The 24,228-nt window shown below is 41.2% G+C and overlaps 1 protein-coding gene across 1 annotated transcript; it reads left to right on the forward strand.

The window, feature by feature from the left end:
* On the forward strand, nucleotides 244–24,102 carry NT5DC3 (5'-nucleotidase domain containing 3). Its single transcript, XM_021387332.1, has 14 exons — nucleotides 244–442; nucleotides 3,859–4,043; nucleotides 7,861–7,935; nucleotides 8,426–8,481; nucleotides 13,049–13,139; nucleotides 14,469–14,606; nucleotides 16,044–16,104; nucleotides 16,342–16,444; nucleotides 16,582–16,683; nucleotides 17,668–17,749; nucleotides 18,105–18,191; nucleotides 19,898–20,038; nucleotides 20,382–20,446; nucleotides 21,148–24,102. The coding sequence occupies exons 1-14, from the start codon at nucleotides 247–249 to the stop codon at nucleotides 21,407–21,409; spliced, it is 1,644 nt and encodes a 547-aa protein (XP_021243007.1). The 5' UTR covers nucleotides 244–246; the 3' UTR covers nucleotides 21,410–24,102.

Genomic DNA, 24,228 nt, shown 5'->3' on the forward strand with positions numbered 1-24,228 from the left:
CACATTCACGTTGCACTTCAGCACCGCTGACAGAACGGCTGCGGCGGCCGCAGAGCCACTCGCTCCCGCCACCCCGGAGCTTCTCCGCGAGGCGGTGGCGGCGACTGCCGCCCTGTGACCCGTGCAGGCGGCGTGGCCACTGCTACCTGCCGCCGACTCGGGCCCGCCTCCCGCCTTAGCACGGCCCCGGGGCGGAGCCCGAGGAAGTGACTTCAGCCGGCGGCGGCGGAGTGGCGGGTGCGGAGCATGGCAGTGGTGGCGCGGTTCTTGTTGGCGGTTGGGCGGCGGGGCCGGGGCCGGGGCCGGGCCTTGCGTTTGCCCGCGGCGGCGGCCGCTCCGTACTGCACCGTAGCCCCGCAGCGGGAGCGGCGGCAGCCGCCGCCTGCCGACATGAGGAGCTACCTGTGGTCGCGCTACAAGGAGGCCAAGCGGGTCACCAAGGGTGAGCGGGGCGCTGGGCGGGGAGCGCTTCGAGCAGAAGCTTCCGAAACCTGGAGGTTGGACAGGCTGGGAGCCGGCACCTGTCGTGCTGGGGTGTGTTCCGGGTCGGGCTGCTGCTGGCCGGGCTGTTGTGTGCAGGAAAGAGGCTGTAGAGAGCGAGTCCGGCAGCGTGAGGTGCCTGCTGCGGTGGGCTTGTTTCACAGGAAAGTTGAAACGCTGCGATGTTTTAGCTGAGTTTTCTTCCTCTGGCATTCAGCTCCGTTAAAGCACCGTGGAGTAAAATGCTAATACTGTACAGTCCGTGATGGCAGGCGGCTGTTTTGAATGTGGGGACGCGGTAAGGAAGCCCTGCCCAGCCGGGCTGAAAGCTAGGGCTGTGCAGATGCCTCACTTCCACGCAAATCCATGGAGTTCTGTGCGTGTGTGTTACTGCCCTGCCCTAGAACTCACTGTTGGGTTACTGTCTGTCAGGCTGCAGAAGTCACCATACAAAGGCAAAACTGGGTGGTGAGGCACTGCCCAGAGAAGCTGTGGTGCCCCATCCCCGGAGGTTCAAGGCCAGGTTGAATGGGGCCCTGGGCAGCCTGAGCTGGTGGGTGGCAGCTCTGCCCATGGCAGGCGTTGGAGCTGGGTGGGCTTTAAGGTTCCTTCCAACCCAAACCATTCTATGATTCTCTGAAATATAGTTTGCTCCCATCCTTGTTCTGATGCTCAGCATTACTGAGCTGCTTGGGTATTACCAGCAGAAAGAGGTAGATTGTGTTTCACTGCTGTCAAGCAGGGAAATGTGTCCTATAGTGGCAGCGCTCATCTGAATATTGCTGTAATCTTGCTTGTTCTTCCCTTTACAAAAGGGAAACAATCGAAATTTGTAACCTAAGACAACCTCAGAGTCCTGTGCCATGAGCTGGTGATGTCTTTGGTCTGGGTGCAAACAAAATGGGCAGTGTTGGACCAGTGAAATAAGATCAGTGCTACAGACAGGTGCTGTAGGTTTGGGACAGTGAAATAAGGGAAAAGAAGAGGAGACAATGCCTTTTATTTTGAGTCTTTCTTTTTTTCCTTTCCTGCTTTTGGAATTACCTTTATTCCCCAGCCCACCCCCTACAATACTTCAGAGCTGAGGTCAGAGTGTAGGGCACCATTAAGGGAAAAGGGAGACGGTGGATGTGGGTCAGTGGTGGGTGAGGCGAGCGCTTTTAGAGTCAGTCAGAGTACTTTATTACTGCCTGAATTGCCAGATGGCTTCAAGTATCTGACATTTTGTTTCATTGGGATGCTAAGATGACAAACCTGTTTTGATTTTTATTTTTTTGATCCAAGTTTTGTAGGTTCTGTCTGCAACCCAGAATTTCCAATAGCTGTTCATGATGTCTGTTTTCAGGTAGCTGCTAGTTAAGGCTTTTTTGTGTGTGTGTGAAATATCTGCTTGAAACATGTTGTCTCACCAGGGTCCACAACTGGTGTTTGAAAAAGGTACACCACCTATTCCTACATTATAGTTTAAGTAACATCACTTTAGAAGTTCACTTAAAACTCAGGTTACGACTTCAAGTAATTAAATGATCCATAACCTCTTTTGTAGAATAAGGGTGTTTGTCTTAATAGTAGTATGTCAAATTGCACCTGATTTTTTTTTTTCTCACCTCAACTGAGCGTGACAATTATCCACTGTATATTCATGAGTGATGACTGGAAGCAGGAGGAGGTCATGTTTTGCTCGAGGCTTATTTTGTTAAATCCCCCCAGTGACTGTTTATGAAGGATATAGCTTTTCATGTCAGCTTCAGCATGGCAAATTCCTGCTATCTTACTCAGGGAAAGAGATGCTGCACTTCATACGAAACTTGGAAGGAAACCTGGTGAAACTGCTGTTCTGTCTCAATGAATAGCAGTTGTGTGTGTCTGAAGCTGAATGGTTTCAAATTACTGAAATATTGACCATCTCTAAATTCCTTATAGTATCTCACTGTCAGCTGTGCAGTGAACTATCACATTGCTTTTATGAAAGAAATGCTGTTTCCCTTCCTGTGAATTGGTCAGAGTTTTCAAAATGGAGCATTATCTTTCTAAAAGATCTGCAGTACCCATGCCTACCTGTCTAATTGCTTTGGTTTCCCTTCATGGTGGAACATGTAGTCTGTGTGTCCTCAGAGCTGGAGATGTTAAATCCCTCCTTCTATGCCTATACATAGAAAATAACGCGTGTTTCCTTGCGTGTCGGCATGTTTCCTTCAAAGTCACCTTTCCAAGTGCAGCTTTATGATGAAAGCTCCCGTTTTTTCCACTAGTGGCAAAGGCTGGATTATAAAGTTAGTATACAGGAAGGAAAGGAAGGGGAGCTTGCTTTTAATAAAGTAACAACCTCCTGAAGCTGTTCTTCCAAGTTTTCTAAACAAGAAATAAATCAAGAAATACAAACATCCTTAATGATGACTTTGATGTTGGCCTTACAGTTATGGCTCAGTGTAGAGGATCTTCATTTCTCAGTATACTTTTCAAATAAACATCAAGAGAAATGTACCCTTAAAAGCTGAAGCAATTTACACACATCAGGTATGTTCAAAGAGAATAAGCAGAGTATTTTCAGTTTCTGACTTGCTGGAAGGTAAGCACGTATTGCTACGCTTATTAAGCTGTTTTTAGAAAGCATGGCAGTCACTTAAACTATACATACACAGAATCATAGAATCATTAAGGTTGGAAGATACCTCTAAGATCACCTAGTCCAACCACCATCCCATCCCCACCATGACCACTGACCATGTCTCCCAGTGCCACATCCACATGGTTCTTGAACACCTCCAGGGACAGTGACTCCACCACCTCCCTGGGCAGCCTGTGCCAGTGCAGCACCGCTCTTTCTGAGAAGAAACTGTTCCTAATATCCAACCTATATATCCGTATGGATAGAAGTTGAGTAACATGGTACCCCTGATATGGTCAAACAAAAATTTTAACAACATCAGGTTAAAACAATGGTTGTTCTGCTTTTGGGGATGAACCTGGACCAAATAATGAGAGAAGACAAAGCTCTCAGATTAACAGTGATAACAACTCTCCACTCCTCGAACTCCAACGTGAATTTTCAAAGGAATTATTAAATAAAAATGAATTAATGGAGTTACTAAAAACAATGTATGTTGATTCTGGGGTTCTGTGTTAAGCATGATCCAGAAACACATCTTCTGTTGTAATTGAACTGTATTAGGAAAGTCTTCAAATTAAAACTGTGAGTTGATGACAAAGTAGGGATAGCATTTTCAATAACATCATTTTGTGGAGGGTTAGATGATATATTAGTGTGAATCAGTTTAATAGATTCCATCTCCATTTATCTATATTTAGACATTGCTAATGGTTTTCTTACATAAACTATGAGGCTGGTATAACTTTTTTCCTCTCCTCTGTTCCCAGAATTAGTTCCTTCAATTATGAGTAACATGCTGAACCCGGATGCTATTTTTTCAAACAATGAAATGAGCCTGTCAGACATTGAAATCTATGGCTTTGATTATGACTACACATTGGTCTTTTATTCTAAACATCTGCACACACTGATCTTCAATGCTGCGCGAGATCTTCTTATTAATGAGCATAGGGTAAGTAAAATTACTGGAATTACAATAATTTTATGATTGAAGAGTATAATGGGTCATTTCTAGTTGAGGGAGATATAACTCATCTTTTCATGGCTCAGCCCTGGCTTGGCTCCTTTGTACCACATTTTGTACAACAGCTAACGTATGAACCACAGAAGTCCTGATTTATTCTCAGCTGCAGTTTTGAGCAGAGTACAATCTGGCATCAGTCAAGGAACATTTTGTTTTCTTCTTTGATTTTTTTTTTTTATTTTTCACTTGGTGGTAGCAGTAGGGTTCTTTTTTGTTTTTATCTGATTGTCAGTTATTGGAGTCACCCCAGAATGTAAGAAACTTCTAAGTTATTCTCACTGTTTTATGCCCTCCTGTGATGAATTTCCACATGGAGTATTTTCAGCCTCTCTTCTTACGAGGACTGTGATTGTGCAGTGTGCCTCTCTATGCTTTCAGCATTTCAGCCCAGTTACCTAAAGGGGCAGTGTGTGCAGTGACACTGTAATCAGAGGCTGGATACAAGAGACCCAAATAAGTGCTCAGCTCAGCATTCCCCTAAGAGGGACCATGTGTCTGCTGCCGGGCCAAGCAGTGTGTTTCTATCAGTCACCCGTCAACATCCAGGCAGCTTGGAGCTGGTTTTGGGATGGGAGATGTTACTGTATGTCAGGAAACAAGGAAGAGAGCTTGCACGGAAAAGGTCTGAAGCAAATGTGGACTCGAGGAAGCACAAATAACTGCAGCATAGGAATTACAGGAAAATAAAAGGCAGACATCTACAGACTTAACTTAATAAAACTGCTTGTATGTTTTATACAAACTAAACTTGAAAGTAGAATAACACCTCCCATTCACGTTTCAATCCAAAGGTTAGGAGCTATGTATAAACATCTATAAATATCCCTGGGAGAACAAACAAAACTTCACGGGCACTACAGGCGTACACAATTTGATCCCTCTAAAATTTTGGCATGCCTTGGTAGCAATTTCTGTAGAATGCGTATACTAAAGTGACTTGGTTCTTGAAAGGACCCTTAGAGTAGCAGTAGGAAGACAATAAAACATTACGCAGTTTTTATTATTTGAATGAATTCAGATAGTGAAGTTATTACTATTTGTTGTTTCGATAAGAATCTCTTGTGCTGTAGTGAATAAAGCTCCAGTTACCTTTTGAGACAGCTCATTGAAGTATATAATTTTTCAGAGTTTGAGGGACAACAGTTTTGGTTAATACCATCTGCTTAATGATTTTCTTGACATTATCTAGAAGTTTTTTCTAACATTAGCGTTGTCATAGCATGGAAGATGACCAATTTTGGTCATGGCAGTGTAAGGCAATTACTCAAAAATTGCAAAATACATTGTAGGAAATGAGGAATTTTGAAGTGCGCCCAAAAGAATAAACATGAATTTAATGCTCATCTCACAGTTGGCAGCAAGTGTGGAATGTAAGCTCTTGTTCTTGGGCCTGTGTCTTCCCTAATGTATGGGCCTTGTGCCACCTTATTCAGACTGCTGTTTTAGTCCATATAATATATATTACCACCACCAAAAGTGGTGGTGGAGGGAAAGCAAACACTGCTATTTTTATCATTATTTTGTTTGGCTTGTAAGGAAGCTTTGATTTGTGTGCCAGGTTAGGCTTAGTCTTTTGCTTGCATGTACTGGCACACGTGCGAAAGACAGCCTTCTGTCAGAATAAATTGATGTAGCAAAGTCAAGCATGCAGAAACTTGAAAAAGTCAAATTTCCTTGCTTATTCTTGATGTGGCCACTTTAGGCACGTGCAGTATGTTGTAGTCTCTAATTAACCACAGCCCATATCCTCAGCTGTGTTTTTTCCCCTTGTCTTGTTTTGCTTCATTTTTCCTGGCCAGTTCTGCACATCTTCACAAACAGTCTTTAGGCTTTCAGTTCTTCGTTGAAATCAGTAGCCTGCCCCATGTTCTCTGGAACCAACAGTAGGGGTGACAGTTGAGAAGCTAAGAGAAAGGCACCCGTAACTAAAGAAAACAGTCCTGTGCTTGGTATGAACACAATCTATCTGCAGCAGTTGCAGGGCAAGTGCTCTTCTGCAAAGATTAAAAACTTGTCGGAAAAATTGGGATTTTATTGCTTTTAAAAAATAGCTAGAGCCTCTATTGAGGCTGCACAGCCTGTGTTTTTTCCCCTCAGGCTTGTGAGCCAGCCATGCTATGTATGGAGGCTTTGTAGAGAAGTGGAGGATGTGCCTGAGGTGCATCAAGTTCTAAGAGCATTGTAGTGTGTGGAAAGGAAATGAACTCACCTTTGAGGTGGTTAATCAAAGAAATGAGTTTTCTTGAGCATTGGCAGAAACGACTGAAGCATTTCACCTTTTAAAAACAAAAGGACGTAACCCCTAGCCTAAGGCACTTACGTGCCTTGTAATTTTTTCATACTTATTCTACATTTAAAATATGATAAAACCATAGTCAGCTGAAAAAGGGCCAGTCTGATAGGTGGAGTGTTCTGCCTATGCTCTTTATAAACTACCTGAGGAAAGAATACATGACACAGAACCTAACTCTTTTGCATTAAGAAAATGAGTGTGTGTGAAAGTGCCCCCTCCAGGCTACTGATAATTGTTTTCCCATCTATGCTATAGATAAGGAAGAGATGAGGAATCTTACTAAAAACAGATGAGTACTGCTTATTTTTTTTATCAGTTCATAATTTTCTGGAAAAGCAAGGTTGTATCTACAGTGAAGCAATCCCCAGGAGTAGTATAGTTGGGTCACTGTGATGCTCTTCTAAAGTGACTCACTTGGATGGTGTTCAACACTCAACTTGCTTTGGGATCTGATCTGTGATGTACCCTGGGAAGTACTGGCTCCACAGATGCAGGTCTGATGTTACGCTGTAAATGTTCAGGTGTATCTGTTTTAAGGTGTAGCATGGTGAATGCTTGGAGAAGGTGATTTTAAGCCTTTGTTGAATTGCGCTGTTCTAATAAACCACTGACTGGGTGCAAAGTCTTTTTGTGCCCGGCATGTCCTGCTGATCAGCAGCCGTGTCTGGCAGTACCATACGCTGTGAGAAATTCCTGGGGTCTGCACTCTTACCAGCTTTGCTTTTTTGAAGTCCCCTGCAAGTGAAAAGGCATAACTAATTGTAGCTGTACTTTTAAAGCCTCATAGTCTTAAGAGCCAGCAGACGCTTTAGGAAGTCTGACATTATTGTACACTCCAGTCTCGTGCCTGGGAAGAATAGTGCCATAATTTGAATCACTGATCTCAAATGTCTTCAGAACTATTCATTAGGATGAGATTATGCATCTTGAATTCGTAGACTGAGCTGCCTTCAGTTTGTCCTGTCAGAGTTCCAGTAGTGCCTGGACAATGCTCTCGGACATATGGTCTGATTTTTGAGGAGTCCTGTGTGGAGCGAGGGGTTGGACTCAGTGATGCTTATGGGTCCCTTCCAACTCGAGGTATTCTATGATTCTAACCACATTTCTTGGGAAAAATTCAGAGTACGAGATAACTCAGCAATTTAAATTTTAATTTAGTTTATTTTCGTGGGTGCATATATTAACGTCTCCTCTTGATCAGGAGACTAATGTTCACAGTTAATTAAAACATGGATGTTCAAGTACTGTGCTTGACTTGGGTTTAAAATATTGGTTTGTCTCACACTGTGCATGTGTTCCTGTGAATCTCATCAACTTATATCAAAGCACCTCTAATGGCCAGCAAGAATGAGAAGCACATAAGCCATAGGCTTTTCAAATTGTACGGCAACTTCTGTTTTAGATTTTCTTTTAAAAATAATTTAAAATCAATTTTCTGTTCTCTTCTCTTAGTATCCTGCAGAAATAAGGAAGTATGATTATGATCCGAATTTTGCAATAAGAGGGCTTCATTATGATGTGCACCGGGTATGTATCTTTGTTACGAATTACATAGTGCTGAAAGCCTAGCCAAAGAAAATGAATGAGTCTTCGGAGTCTTCCGATCTCTCATTCTGTGATGTGTAAGGATTTTGTTAAGTGTTTTTCTTTCATTGTGAGCTTGATTTTTTTGTTGGGTTTTTTTTTGATCTTATGTAAGAAGTGTTCTGGGTGTTTTGTGGGAAGAAGGGGCAAGTTAGAGTGCAACAGGATGAACCTAATGTAGGCTGCTGTTATTAGAAAAAGATGCTTCTTCATGACTAAGCTCAGGTCATTGGACATTTGGTGATTTTTGCAGGCCCTAGGTTGAAATCATTGATAAAGTATTTTGGAATCTATAACGGCAGTTGAATGGAAGGTGCTCAGTTGGTCTGGAACCAGAACGGGTTATAGATAAAATTGCTCTGCTTCTTTTTTTTTAAGGGTTCAGTTTAAGATAGTTGACATGCAATTAAAGTTGCCTTTTTTTTCTTGCAAGGCGTTATTAATGAAGATCGATGCTTTTCATTATATTCAGCTAGGAACAGTTTACAGGTAGGTAAAATTATTGCCTTTATTAATAAAAAACCAAGTATAGTCTTGTTTTTTAAATCTCCTAGTTGCTTTTATTAGTGCATGTCTTGGCACATATCAGGAGCAGTGTACTGAAAAAGCACAGGCACGAATGAATACTGCAGTCTTACTGGAGGGGGCTTCTTTGCACCTCTGTGTATACACACAGATGCTAGCACACATTTACTAACTCGTACAGTACAGCTGATTTTCCCAGTCCAGAGGTGGAGAAGCTGGCAAGCTGGTTGGTCACATAGTGCTGAGTCACTTTGTTTCCGGCTGTTAAATTGTGCTGAAAGACATCTAAAAATACACTGGCTTCTCCACTGATGCTTTCTGTGTAAACAATTGCTGCAGAGTGCCCGTTAGTGTGTCTTTAGTGTGGTTGCAGATACACTTGAAAGGTCTTGCTGTATTTGCACAGAGCTTTCAAGTTTGGACACATCATTCTGCAAGCGTGATGCAGTCAAAGCACAATTACCTTTTGTCCACACAGTGTGACACTCATTGAGTGTACTAAGTTCAAGTCAGATTGGCAGTCTCTGCTGTGCTTTCTTACATGGCACAGTCTTAGTGTAGGTCATCTTTTGATAAGAGAGTCTTTAGTATGGCTGAGCTTGTGGTGATGAAGCAGGGCATGCTTGATTAATGTGAAGGCCACACTTAATGCCATACTTTAAATTATTAAACAACAAGCCTGAGTACACTTCTTAATTTCACTAGACAAAAAGTTTTCCACTGGGACAAAAAGACAAAGCAACCATGAGGTGATTTACTGTGGGAGCTAATGTGTATGGTAGCGTGAAATGATGGTGTGTTCATTACTTTGTTTTGCCAGCTGGGAAGGTACGTACACAATTCTTTCATAAAAAGAAAACAAGATGTCATGATCCAGCATTAGGCTGATATTGTCAATGTAGTGGCTATCTAAAGCTGCCAAACAGCATGTGTTCTGTATGCATCATCATCGAACTTGTAGTGCAGCTTCACACCATTTGCTTGTGTCCTATTGGTGCTGTATATTTCGATGGTCAACACCTGTTGCTGTGTCTTTTTTTCTAAGCCCTACATTAGCAGTATCAGCCTAAAGCCTGCACATAAGGATGCTGAAGAAGATTCCAAAGAGACGCTGAAATTTCCTGAAGAGTTAGTGTCTTGCCTTTCACACCCAAAGCAATTCTGGACAGACTGCTTAGCCACACATCTTGGTACCTGAGTCTGTGTGAGAGTGAGTGAAAACTATCATTTCACTCATATACTTTCTTAGTTTTAGGTAATCTTGTTTTAAGATTACCTTTCTCTTATGTACTACCATAAATAGACAGCAAACGACAGCAAAGCTCTGTAGTTCTTGAGATTTAACCTTGTATGTGCTCTGTGTATTTGTAGGCTAATTATACTGCTGAAAGTAGTAGGGCTTGCCCAAGCGTAAGACCTCACTTGCGCTGAGAGATTTTGAGCAATTCTGGTACCGATTTAACAATGCACATTTCCAAGAGCAGCAGTGGAAGCACTACTTTAGATGAAGTATGATGCTTTTAGTACTATGTTTTGAGTGGAATAAAATAAACTTAGTAGTTATGCAGCTGGACTGTGAACTTTGTCAGGACTGTGGGTCTTTTAGTAAAACTGATGTACAGCTTTACCTACAGTCTTCTCTCCTCTCTGGATTTCACAAGTGTTTATTGTCTTCTCTCTTGATTTGCACTTAAACAGTTCCTTATTCAAAATAGTGTTTTCCTTAGCAGTATTCAAGTACTATTTGGCATAGCTGCCTGCACAGTAGAACCTGAGTCAATCCTTGATTCTGGTATTATTGTTTGGTGTACATTTAACATTTTTGTTGCATTTCTTTCTGTTTCTTGATGTGGAGTAGATGACACTGAATAACTTTTCTTTTTAATATATTTTGTAATGTTAACTGCTTTACTCTTGTACAGTACTAACTTGAATGCTATAGTCTTACCAGCAGTAGCATGGAGCTATATGCAAGTCAATGTCACACTGAAAAGTGCAGTACAGGAGCTAGTTGATACAGACCTCTACTACCACAGCAGCTTATATGTCATGCCCTTCTGCAAGCCTGATATCAACTCTAATAATGGAAAGCACTAGGCTTATTCACTTGTTTAAAGCTCCTTGGGGTAAGACTACACTACACTTGATATGTACACTTGATATTCCACTTATGTACACGAAGTGGAAGCAGGTTTGTGTAGCCTGGGAGGAATATAGGGCTGTTGTCTGCATGTGTAGAGATAAGATCAGGAAAGCCAAGGCACAGATAGAGCTGAACTTGGCTAGGAATGTGAAAAATAACAAGAAGGGGTTCTACAGGTACGTAGATGGGAGGAGACAGGCCAAGGAGAGTGTTCCCCCTCTGATAAATGAGGATGGAGAAGTGGCTTCCTCAGACATTATTTAAAAAAAAAAAAAAAAAAAAAAAAGCTGAGGTGCTCAGTAAGCGCTTTGCCTCGTTCTTCACTGGTGGTTAGGCTCCCCATGTCTGCCAGGACCCTGAACCTCGAGGTGTAGGTGAGAGAAGCGGATTCTGTCCCACTGTAACAGCGGAACAAATCCAAGACCTCCTCATGAAACTGAATGTATGGAAGTCCACGGGGCCGGATGACATCCATCCTACAGTTCCGAGAGAGATGGCTGATGTGGTTTCCGAGCTGCTCTCCATCATATTTGAAAAATCATGGCTGTCCAGTGAAGTCCCCGGTGACTGGAAAAAGGGAAACATTACTCCATTTTTAAGAAAGGGAGAAAGGAAGACCTGAGGAACTACGGGCCGGTGAGCCTCACCTCTGTGCCTGGGCAGTCGATACATTAGAGGGAAAGGAAGCCATCCAGAGGGACCTGGGCAGGCTGGACAAGTGGGCCCACGTGAACCTAATGAGGTTCAACAAGGCCAAATGCAACGTGCTGCACTTGGGCTGGGGCAATCCCAGGTATTTATACAAACTGGGGGAAGAACTCCTTGAGAGCAGCCCTGCGGAGAAGGACTTGAGGTTCTGGTGGATGAGAAGCTGGACATGAGCCAGCAGTGTGCGCTGGCAGCCCGGAAGGCCAACTATGTTCTGGGCTGCATTAAAAGAGAAGTAGCCAGCAGGGAGAGGGAGGGGATTGTCCCCCTCTACTCAGCTCTTGTGAGGCCCCATCTGGAGTACTGTGTCCAGGCCTGGGGCCCCCAGCACAGGGAAGATGCAGAGCTCTTGGAATGAGTCCAGAGGAAGGCGACTAAGATGATCAGAGGGCTGGAGCACCTCTCCTATGAGGAAAGGTTGAGGGAGCTAGGCTTGTTTAGCTTGGAGAAGACAAAGGTCTGGGGAGACCTCATTGTGGCTTTCCAGTACTTAAAAGGAGCATATAAACAGGAAGGGGTACAACTTTTTTGCATGGGTGGATAGTGATAGGGCAAGGGGGAATGGTTTTAAACTGAGATTGGAGGTTTAGGTTAGATATTAGGAGGAAGTTTTTAATGCAGAGGGTGGTGACGCACTGGAACAGGTTGCCCAAGGCAGTTGTGGATGCCCCGTCCCTGGAGGTGTTCAAGGCCAGGCTGGACGTGGCCCTGGGCAGCCTGGTCTAGTGGTTGGCAACCCTGCACACAGCGGGGGGGTTGAAACTAGATGATCTTTGAGGTTCTTTTCAACCCAGGCCATTCTATGATTCTATGAAGACCAAGAAAGGGAGTCACTGAAAAAAACTGTCTTGTGTACAAGGCTGAAAAAAAAACACCACACAAACATAAACAGGCTTGGAGAAAAGGACCAAATGATCTGACTTCTGTGTTCTTCAGTCTTAAGCAAAGCCTCCCTGTTCCTCCCCCTCCACCTATGCCTCTTCTGGTGAGGATTATTGTATGTATGCAGTGTTTAAAGTGCTTCAACACAAGATTTTTGATACTATAAATAATTAAAAACAACAACAAATGAACGACCCGATCTCAAAATTTGGAGCCATTAATATTTTAGTAGTTGATAAGGGAACTCTGGTGATTTGTCTTTTTTCTCTATTTGCTGTGATTGTTTTGTATTTTAATTACTTGTCACCAATCCTTCAACTAATCTTGAATTTTGGGAAACTAAACTGTTGATACTGCTTAAACTCTTACTTAAAGGTTGTGTATGTTCTTCTTTCCTTTAAATCTTCAAGGTCATAATGCAGAATAGTCTGGTTTACATAGTATCACATCATCAGTGCTTTAAGAAACAAAAATAGAGTGTGGAATTACCTTAAGTAACTGAAAGCTCTAACTACTTTTTACAAACCCTTGAGGCAGTGTTTCAATGGAGACTAATTAGTCCTTTTTCCTCTTAAGAAAGTAAAAGACTTAAATTTGGAATGCATTTGGCATGTGTCAGCCTGTTAAATTGTTACTTGTTGTGTAATGAGAGATGCTGTTTTAACTTAGACTAATATGTTCCTATGACTTTGCTAGTATTTCAGTAAGCTCCAGATTTAAGTGCTAATCTGCTAGATTTTTATTCAGTAATTACCTCAAAATTTTAGAGTGACTTTTGAACCTTTTGTTGTTCTCCAGAGGCCTCAGTGTTGTCCCAGATGAAGAAGTCATTGCAATGTATGATGGTTCCCATGTTCCCTTGGAACAAATGAGCGACTTTTATGGAAAGGTAAAAATACTAACTGCTGTTTACAAATGGAATTATCTTTGTGGTTTCTTTTTTTTAGGGAAGTGGGTAGAGTCTGCATTTTGTTCTTGTTCCTACTGTTGTATTTTCTTCAATAACTGGTTAACTTACGGTGTTAGATGAGAAGCTTTCTCTCTGACGTGACAAATACCCTTTTTCTCCCACTTGCTGCAATTTCTTTTTACTATTCCCTTGCCCAGTCATACATGCAGAAGTAGAATATCGAAAAGTCAAGTGACTTGCTCGGTTGCGCAGCAAATCTGATAAAGGCTGGGAAGTGGACCATATCTTATGCCTTACCTTCATACTGAACTTAAAATTACCGTATAATTCTCACATGTGGTCTCTGGAGCAGCTGCAACAGTTCCGAATATCAGCCTGGAACTCCTTATGGGGTACCTTGGTCTTCAGAGCTATTCTTCTGTTGATCTTGAAAAGGAAGGTGGCAGGACAAACTTAGACACAAGTAGTTCCCTTTGAACATCAGGAAACACTTTTTCAGATGTGGGGCTTACCAAGCACTGATACAGGTTGCCCAGAGAGATAGAGTACTTTCCTTGGAGATCTTTCAGAGCCTCTTGGACGTGATCTTGGGCAACCTGCTGTAGCTGTCCCTGCTTGAGCAGAGGGTTGGACCAGGTGGCCTCCAGAGATCCATTCTAGCCTCAACTATTCTGTGGTCTTGACCAGTGTACTGTTGTGGAAAAAAAAAAAACGATACCTGGTTGTTTTAGCCTCTTAAAGTATTTAATCCTGTACAGTGAGATCCTCTACTCAAATGAAAGTTAGCTATAGTTACAACCTTTGTGGAGTGGATGTCTGTTCTTACATGAATTGTTGTAGATACAGCATTCTGTCTCCCTCCAAGAGGGCAAATTGTTTTGCAGTCCTAGTTAGCATTTAATTAAAAAAAAAAACAAAAAACAAAAAAACAACATTAACATTCCCTTCTCCCCTGCCTCATATCAGTACTACTTGCTTGTAGAACTGTAGGCATCCAACAAAGAGGTCTCTAAATGCTTCTTTTGATTTAGCTGAACACTTTCTTTTATGTATTCATGAGATAAAATGTTGCTCTTAAAGCAGTGGTTCTTCATGATAAATTTTCAGAATAAAACCAATGCTTTCATTAGAGTTACTTTCTTGAAAGTCTGTTAATTCAAAAAGAATCCTAATGCAGTGAGAAGAGTGGGAGTAAAGACTGAGTATTTGCAATTAATCTGAAATTTTTCTGCTAAGTGAATGGAAGCGTTCCAATTTGAGAATCAATGTCTGACCCTTTTTCTTTTCTTTTTTTTTTTTTATTTGTAGAGCTCACAAGGAAATACAATGAAGCAATTCATGGATATATTTTCCTTGCCAGAGATGACACTCCTTTCCTGTGTGAATGAATATTTTCTGAAAAACAACATAGACTATGAGCCTGTTCATCTGTACAAAGATGTCAAGGTACTAGCTTTGAAGATTTAGGTAAACCTATACATTTGTGCATCTTGTCTGTGAGCACCTCACAAAACGAATCCTTCTGCATTAATTCCAGTGAAATACCTCAACTTTAGGTTTTGTATAGAGTAGTTATTGCTATAAAACCATAAAAACTTAAGTAAAATGATAGTAGACCTTGGAAAAGAAGCAATAATTTCACAATTTGTTTTAAAAATCATGTTCTATGGCAGTTATTGTTTCTATAGGTTTGGGGGGGCAGGAGGAAAGTAAAGAAGCTTTCATGTCACTAAAGCTTCTTTTGCTTATTATTGAAGATACACTTTTCTTGCTAGCAGGAATTGTAAGTGGCTATGGGGAATTCCATGGAGCTTTCATCTGTGTTGCCTCTGTATCTTTCTTAGCATGTGATCATTTTTGTCTCTTGCTTTGGGAATCTCTCTTCTTGTCTGTTTACCTCTTTTCATTCTCCAAAAGTATAGTAATAATGACTAGAGTAATTTGGCTCTCTTGATTCCTTAAGGTGTATCCTACAGAGAAGCTAAAGTTGTGTTCTGGATACTTAAGAATAGAAAAGGCCACTCGCAATTTGATAATATTTGACTATGTGATCTTTCCATCCAAACCCTTCTTGTAGCCTCTTCTTGAGGCCTTTTCTGTGTAGTTAAGTGTATATGATAGGCCTGAATGTTGAACTTGTCACTTCTCCAATGGAGAAGTTCCTCCCATCTCCTCCTATTTTTTTCCTTCTGCCTGCAGTTACATAGTCAGAAAGCTAGTTTTTGTGGCTTCTGCTGAAATGTTTGTAGAAACTTCCATACATTTAACTGCTCAGTGTTACCAGTTTTTTTTGAAGCTGCATAAGTGACTTCTTGAAGAATTTATGGGCTATATGTAGTGTAAGTGCCAATATGGCAGTATCACTGTCCTAAACAAGGCATTCTGGTGCAGAGCCAGCTCGGAAGAGATGCCAAATGCCCTCAGAGCTCCTTATGGGTCCTTTGGTTAACAGTTTAGCTTCTTTTGTCAGTTCAGTTTTCTTAAAATAATCAAGGCATTAGGGAGTGATGATAATTTAAAATCTGGTTTACAGCTTCCCCTTGCCCAAGGAAAGGAATGTATTTTGCTCCAAAGGACATCAGAAACCTGTGATGACTTGGCTTCTGCATAGGGCTTTCACCCCCGTCCCTTTACCCTTCTGAGCTCTCTGTCACAGTTGTTACAAGCCCATTTCATGCTTCCCAAACATATGAAGGAGTGTTCTTGAAGAACAAGCCTACTTTGTCTAGTGATGGTGTGTGCACAATGAATAACCACGTGGCATTTCTGTAAAGTTGAAAATGTAATTCAGAGAATGCAATTGTTATAACTTATTACTATGCGTTTTTTTTTATACTTGAAAAGATCTTTCAGTTCTTTGGTGCTCTGTTGATTTCCTGACAGGATTCAATCAGGGATGTGCACATCAAAGGAATAATGTATAGAGCAATTGAAGCAGATATTGGTAAGTACTAATGACATCATCTGTCAAGGCTTTTTTTCCCCCCGATAAGGAAGCCAGAATGATCAATACATTATTTAAGATTGCAATGTCTAAATTTTAAACCTTGAAAGGCATGTTACCTTTTATGTAAAGTGCCTCTGTTGAGTATAGCCTCATGCTCGGATCCCTTGGTTGAACACAGGAAACTGTTCTCTTGGGAAACATGAGAATGACATTTCTTTTCCCTAATCCTCACAGAGAAATACATCTGTTACGCTGAACAAACTCGTGCAGTGTTAGCTAAGCTGGCTGATCATGGCAAGAAGATGTTTCTTATCACGAACAGTCCCAGCAGCTTCGTGTAAGTGAAGTCATTTTCTGTTCGACTCTCAATTTATAAAGAGTGGGGAGGATGAGATGGAGTGTAATTCATTACACTGCACTAATAACAGCTGCGCTTCTGTTATACTTGGCTGTTAATAATTCTGCCTTTTTTAGGGACAAAGGCATGAGGTTCATAGTTGGCAAGGACTGGAGGGATCTCTTTGATGTGGTCATTGTACAGGCTGATAAGCCAAACTTCTTCAATGATAAACGAAGGTGGGTATTTAGTAAAGACAAGTTCAAGCAGCTTATTCAATATAAGGCTATAAAGCATGTTATGAAGTATTTTGACTTGGGTATGATGTAAAATGAAATTGTATTTCATGAAGTCCTGTTCTAAGGTCATTACAAAATACACAAACACCCCTTTTTGAAGTCCAGATATTACCATGTCTTACCTGAGAAAGTTCTAGTAGCTAATAGTGGTCTAATCTCCTGGACTGAGTTAGTCACAGAGGCTGTTTTTTAACACCTTAGCGTGTAGTTTAGTTAGATGTTCCTCTAAACCTGGGAGTTGTTGGTACATTTCAGAAGTTACACTTCATCTGGAAATGTTTTTATTGCTTGTGGTTTTGTTTAGTCACATGTAATACTTAAAGGGTGGACTGGCTGACAGGCTGTAATATTTGGACTGCTTGTTCAGTTAAGTAAACACATTTGTAATGTGTAAGCACTTCTGACAGTTGAAAAAGGTTTATTCCTTTATATGTACTTGGAAAATGAGATAGAAGTGGGATTTTTTTCTCCTTTGCTCTATTTTCCATTTAATTTCAAATCCATTATTTCTGTCCTTCCAGCCCTCAGTTCAGTGCTGCCTTCCTCAGTCATTCAGTTGCACAAAATGAGATATTGGGCAAGATTTTAAATATTTTCATTCTTTTATGCTTTCTTTCCTTAATGATAGATTACTGACATTTTCCCCCCTCTGTGTGGGGAGGCTGATTCCGTGCCTTAGTTCAACAGTTGCTCTTAAACTCTGCTATAGATGTGATCAGTATATTACATAAAAATATTGCATTTACCTGGCTAAAGCTGAAGTTTTAGAACTTTGCTTTTTCTCTCACAAAATATTCAGTTGCTATAAAGCACATTTTCTTTTTGAAAGATGAGCGTTTTTCATACCAAAATACGTGTAGAAATCTTGTAGAAATCCTATCACACTTTACAGCAGTGTAACAGTTGTGTATAATTCTATTCTAGACCTTTTCGGAAGGTGAATGAAAGGGGAGTGTTGCTTTGGGACAAAATCCACAAACTGCAGAAAGGCCAGATCTACAAACAGGTACAGTTTCAGTAGCTTCCAGCACTTTCAGTTCAGATTTAATACCAATTTCCTAGAGTCCTAAACTGCTTCAGCTACCATAAAGACTTGGAAATGGTTTTTAAGGTTATTTTAATAATTTAAGTAGTTCAAGTTGATTGTTGGTATTGTATCCCTGCTGTTTACTCGCCTCTTAAAGTGCGTATTAAAAGTAATAGTATTACTGAAATGGCTTGTGAAACTTGGGATTCATAATACATAAACTGAGGGCAAGACTCTTGATATAGAAATACTTTAAAATGTGTACTAAATTCCTTTCTCATGCCTGTGGTAGTGCAAGTTGCATGCTGTCACAACTTATGTGTTGTTTCTGCAGGGCAACTTGTACGAATTTCTGAAGCTGACTGGTTGGAGGGGCTCTAAGGTGCTCTACTTCGGTGATCACATCTACAGTGACTTGGCAGTAAGTAGCTTACTCTCATGAAACAGGATGAAAACGGAATCTCTTTGTGCCCCTCTCCCGCAATTATTCAGTAGAACACTCTTCAGTGAGAAGTTTCTGAATACAACAAAATCTGAGTTGGTAGTAAGCCATGTTGGTTTTCTTGCATTAAAGCAAAGTGGTGCCACGGAAGGCTGGTCGTATTTTCCACCTGACTTCATAGGAATCATAGGATTGTTCAGGCTGGAAAAGATCTTCAAGATCATCAAGTCCAACCTCAACCTAACCATACTACCCTAATTCTAACAACCCACCCCCTAAATCATGTCCCTGAGCACCACATCCAAATGGATTTTAAACATGTTCAGGGATGGTGACTCAACCACTCCCCTGGGGAGCCTGTTCCAGTGCTTAACAATCCTTTCTGTAAAGAAGTTTTTCCTGATATCCAACTTAAGCCTACCCTGGTGCAACTTGAGGCCATTTCCCCTTGTCCTGTCACCTGTCACCAGTGAAAAGAGACCAACCTTGCTCTCACTGCAGTCACCTTTCAGGTATTTGAAGAGAGCAATAAGGTCTCCCCTCAGCCTCCTCTTCCCCAGACTAAACAGCCCCAGTTCCTTTAGTCTCTCCTCATAGGCCATATTCTCCAGGCCCTTCACCAGCCTTGTTGCCCTTCTTCGGACCTGCTCCAGCACTTCAATGACTCGTATCATTTAACTCGCTTACAGCCTGAGCCCACGGATTCATAGAATCATAGAATGGCTTGGATTGGAAGGGACCCCAAGGTTCATCGAGTTCCAACCCCCTTGCCACAGGCAGGGCCACCAACCTCCATATCTAATTCTAGACCAGGTTGCCCAGGGCACCATCCAACCAAGTCTTCAGCACCTCCAGGGATGGGGCATCCACAGCCTCTCTGGGCAGCCTGTTCCAGCACCTCACTGCACTCTCTGTGAAGAACTCCCTCTGACATCTGATCTAAACTTTTCCTCCTTGAGCTTAAAACCATTCCTCCTTGTCGTATCGCTAAGGGGATGGGAGTTTGTACTCCTGATCCAGATACTGATTGTGTCAGATGTAGCAGAAAGTAAACATAGATATCTCAGTGTACAGAATGTAGCTGATTTGGATTATGTTTGCTACCAAGTGTAGTAAGAACAGAATGAACATCTGTTTTCAATGACAGGTGGCTGTTTCAGCAGCAGATGTTAATATTTTTGCCCCAGTCTGCTTTTAAAAAGAAAAGTAAGCCTGGGTATTTTCAGAGGGCTGAGACTCAAAGGAAGGAGAAGACTGCTCTGCTCTTTGTGCTCATTCTTCCATTGTGCCAGGCAGCAGGAGAAACTTGAGTAGCTGGAAACACAGTTTCCCCAGCTTCCCCTAGGTGCTTCTGACAGCAGCATAGATCTCATCAGCAAGAGGAATTTCCTACTGTCTCCTTTAAACCTAATGAATTAGTGTTTATATGCAGCTACTCATGTGTTCTTTCTCTCTGAAAATGTAGGATTTGGAACATACTCTAAAATTAAAACCTATTGCATATTGGCACTATTAGGTCCTGCAGTTTAATGTCTGCTTATGCAGAAGAAGCAATTAATTTAATTTAATACCCTCTGGAATAAAGAATGCTCAAATTCTTCAGTTTTTAAGTAGGTGTGAGTGTTTGTTTCCTTCTCTTTTTTTTTATTTTACTAATTGCATTTTTAATTCTTCTTGGTAAATAGGATTTGACCCTGAAGCACGGTTGGCGCACTGGTGCGATTATCCCAGAGTTACGATCAGAGATTAAAATCATGAACACAGAGAAGTACATTCAAACCATGACCTGGCTACAAACTCTAACGGGATTACTGGAACACATGCAGGTTTGTTCTGTGTGTGGGTAATCAGCTCTGCGTAGCTGAAGGGATCCAGCCAAGTTTCTAAATGCTGGATGTTGATGTTACAAGTGGTTTCTGTCTCACTGAAGTTCCCCAGTTCAACTGCAAATAAATGCAGTTATTTGCAATTATAAGAGTTTTCTCAAAATCTTGACACCTTTCTCCACTGGTTGCTCTGGATTGATTCCTGCTTTCAGTTGATTAAAACATGTTAACTTCTGTATAGTGATCTTGGAAGCGTTGCTCTTGTCCTGTTAGCTGATAAGGGTGCATTAATGGAAAGGTTCGTTGATGAGGGTATCCTTTGTTACCTGTCATTACATTCCAGGTTCACCGTGATCCTGATTCACAAATGATTTTAGAAGAGTGGAAGAAGGAAAGAAAGGAGATGAGGTAAGAAATGGGAGTTAAACTATTTGCAGTACTCTTCACGGTAGCAAGGAGTTTGATGTGATGTTTCCCACAGGTTTCTCTAGAATTTGAAAGTAAACAAAATAGGAGTAAAGCTTGGTGGAGACTAATAAACTCATCTTCAAATTAACCCCTGTTAAGTTTTTTGTGTATGTTAAGCTAAACTTTATTTAGTCTTTTATCTCTGGGACAAATAGATGCCATTAGGATTTAGATAAAGGCTGAAGTCTTATTTCACAGCCTCTGGAAGTGAAAGCTTGATGTGGCATCTTTCTGAAGTAACAAGCCACTTCCCACTGCTGTTAGTGGGAAAAATATGAATCATAGAACATCCTGAGTTGGGAGGTGCCCACAAGGATAGAGTCCAATTCCTGGCTCCACACAGAACCGCCCAAAAATCAGACCATGTGTCTGAGAGCACTGTCTAAACGCTTCTTGAACTCCAGCAAGCGTGGTGCAAGAGCTTTTCTATTCACTGATGACTGTGATGACTACTTCTGGGCCATGTATATGCAAGAGATGCAAACGCTTCGCATTTAAATGTCTCGAAGCAAAATGGCAAGAGAATAACATAGAGGACAGATTATAGGAGCTGCTTGCTTCATGGTCTGGAAACTAGCTGGGGTAAAGAGATGTGTGCAGGTGTGTTCCCTTCATTCTTTGTTTTCTCTTTTGGGGATCAGGGAAATGAACAGGAATTTCTTCAACGCACAATTTGGAAGCTTATTCAGAACGGATGAGAATCCCACTTACTTCCTCAGACGTCTCTCTAGATTTGCAGATATCTACATGGCATCCCTGAGTTGTCTCTTGAACTATGAGCCCGATTACACGTTTTATCCAAGAAGGACTCCTTTGCAGCATGAACTTCCTGGCTGGTCAGACCAGCTGTGCACCGGTACATTCAGAATACCCTTCCTGCAAGAAACAGTTCAGGTCAAATAAGCACTTGCCTTGTTCTCTCTAAAATGAGCTAATTTGTCTTTTTTTTTTTTTTGGAATATAGATGCATTTTAAGTCGCTTAAATCAATTACCTTGATTTAGATGTAATTCATACTTGTTCTCATAAGCGTAGTACTTATTTTCTCCCCTCCTGCTCAGAGATGTGAAACCTGTTCTTACACACAGAGGATATGCTGGACTGCTGAAATAGTTGTGGGTTGGGAGGGAGGAAAGGCTGACATTCAAGGGCGGTTGCCTGTGTTTATTGATCTGAAACTTGGATTTACAGCCACGTGATTCACAGAGAGAGCTGTGCTGTCCCTTCAGAACTCTAGCTGCAGCCTGCAATAGCTCTTGGCACTCAGAAGCTTGAAGCCAGTATTAGTGATGCAGTGATATGCAGCCGGTTTACGGTGACATTTAGAGAGATGGTGTAAGCTTTTTAACTTTGTGTTGCAGTAGCTGGCATGTTATCTGTACTGAAGTAACTGGTATAGTATGTGTGTGCGTCTCTGCTGCATTGTGATGGCTGCCATACAGGCGTGCTCAGGCAGATAAGCTCTTTTCCTGCCTGTATGTCTGTGCTTGGCTGTATGTGGACCTGAGCCTAAACCTGACAGTGACAGGAAGCTTGGGCTGCTTCAGCTTCCTTCTGTTTGCTTTTAGACATGTTTCTTAGTTTTTAAACAAACGAAATATCCACTCTCTGATAATAAAGCCATTTCAGGAGGTCTCGCAGAGTGCATTTCAAAGTGAAAGCGGAATTCCATCAGACTTCAGATCGATCCTAAATGCTGCTTTTTACATTTCTAAGTGTCTTACAGTGGCATGCAATGCAGTTTTGGAGCTCCCTTGGAGAGAATGTATTTCATGTAGCCTTCGTAACGGGCTTCTGCATTCAGAGTACATACGCACAATGGGCAAATGAGCTGGGGGGGTGGGGAAGTTTATAAAGAAAGAAAATGAAAACCAGAGTTAACTGATGACTTTTTTTTAGCTGAAACCCCCAGAGCTGAACTGGGGGAGTGATGGACAATTTGTATCAAGCAAAACAATTTTGACTGTGCAGGTGAGAAGTTTTAGTGAATTACAACAATTGCAAGTAAGGCATGAACACAAACTTTGGGTGGCATATATGTTCCAAAGATTTGAGCTGAAAATCTCTATTTTGCACAAGGAAAACATCTGTTGATGTGTTTCCTCAAACAGGCACTTTATAGAACTGCTATATGGTTGGTTTTAAACTGAGATGCTTTCTTTTCTCTGCATCCGAAGGAAAGCTTTCTTTTTTTTGTGTTTTGTTTTCTTAAGTGGTGCTTCCTGCTCCAGCCATCTTAGAGGGCATATAAATGATTGAATGGCTTTCAAATTTTAGTTAAGGGTTCTTTTGTTAAAAGCATAGCAATTAACAAAATACATGTAGAGTTCGGTATCTTTCATTTTAGGACATCACTTGGTTCCTGCCATGATTGTCAGGTAGACAAGCTTTTGGTGACCAAAAGTTTTCCTGTTTGTTTTTAACCTGTCTTATTTGTACGGCTCTGTACTGAATTCAAGGTGCAGAATCTTTAATGTTTTTAAAAGCATATTTGCAAAGCAATGAATGTATTTTAATCTAGCCTGCACAATTTCATATGCAGTTTTCCTGTATGCTTGAAATCAGTCTGAAAGCCCGGTGATGTGCTTATGGATTTTCTGTTCATGGTTTTCTTGTGCCCCTGTTTCAAACCTGACACGCAACACTCCTAAAGTGCACGTTTAAACAGATGAGCGTACCTGCAATGAGTGAGCAAGCTGTTCTGTAAGCTGAGCTTTGGGGATGGAAGTATCTCCAGTTTGCCTTGGATTCCTCATCATCGCGCTCATCTAGAACTGAACTCGGTGTTACTGTATATGACACCTTTCTTGTTCTAGAGATCTCAATGCACTGTTTAAAATAAAACAAAAAACGTATGTTCTTCATCTTACTACCAGCAATTAGTGGTACTGTTACTCAGTTCTGCATTACTGAATTTAACAATGCTTTGCTTATAGCTCTGATGTCAATTCCTTGAAATCTGGCTGGGAGTCGGTTTGTTTGCCGTGTGTTCCCATGATACCCAGGAATGGTCGGATGATGTTAGCCACGCACTGCCCATCTTGTTTCAAGATAATTGTCTCCTCTTACCTTAGAAATCCATCCAATGTCTGCACAAAGCTACCTGACAACAGCTAGCTGAAATAAACCTTGTTTATATTGCATGACTTCTTGAAATAAACAGCACTGCATGACAAAAATTAATTATGGGAGTTATGTTCTTTTAAAACTATATACAATATGAGTTTAAGTGGGGCTTTTAAAGTGTAGTATTTATTTTTCAGTGCTAGAATGTTAGTCTTTTAAAAATGTCTTGCATTTTTATAATGATTTCAAAGAACTGGAGCTGTATACCTCTGTGTTCTCTGCATTATTTATTTGAACCCTTTGTTACTGACTTCAGAGATTTTTGAGTGCATTGAAAGGCCGATGTCTGTTTCTATTCATTTTGGCAGTATAGTTCATTTGAACACTGAAGTAAGAATATTTTTTTTTGTGTTCTATCAAAAACTCAGAAGAGAATCAATAGTCTGGTTTAAAAAAAAAAAGTTTAATGAACTGCAGAAACATTTTGTGATAAAAATAATGATTATTACAAAAATAAATGCTTGGACTTTATCTTCTGGTCCGTGTGAGTGTTAATTTTTTTGGTAACTTGGGAAAAGGAAGGAACAGGAAGTGTATTGTTGCAAATCTGGCTAAGGAGTATTCCCTTAAATGTGTATATGTATGGGTTTCTTCTAA

The sequence above is a fragment of the Numida meleagris genome, chromosome 1 (genome assembly GCF_002078875.1).
Source record: "Numida meleagris isolate 19003 breed g44 Domestic line chromosome 1, NumMel1.0, whole genome shotgun sequence".
In the NCBI taxonomy this organism is placed as follows: domain Eukaryota; kingdom Metazoa; phylum Chordata; class Aves; order Galliformes; family Numididae; genus Numida; species Numida meleagris.

Bases quoted from the DNA above. Each gene is read 5' to 3' on its own strand.
- NT5DC3 (XM_021387332.1), top strand. From the start codon at position 247: ATGGCAGTGGTGGCGCGGTTCTTGTTGGCGGTTGGGCGGCGGGGCCGG. The intron at 4,044-7,860 runs GTAAGTAAAATT...CTCTTCTCTTAG, and splicing joins TTCTTATTAATGAGCATAGG to TATCCTGCAGAAATAAGGAA. The intron at 16,105-16,341 runs GTAAGTACTAAT...TAATCCTCACAG, and splicing joins AGCAATTGAAGCAGATATTG to AGAAATACATCTGTTACGCT.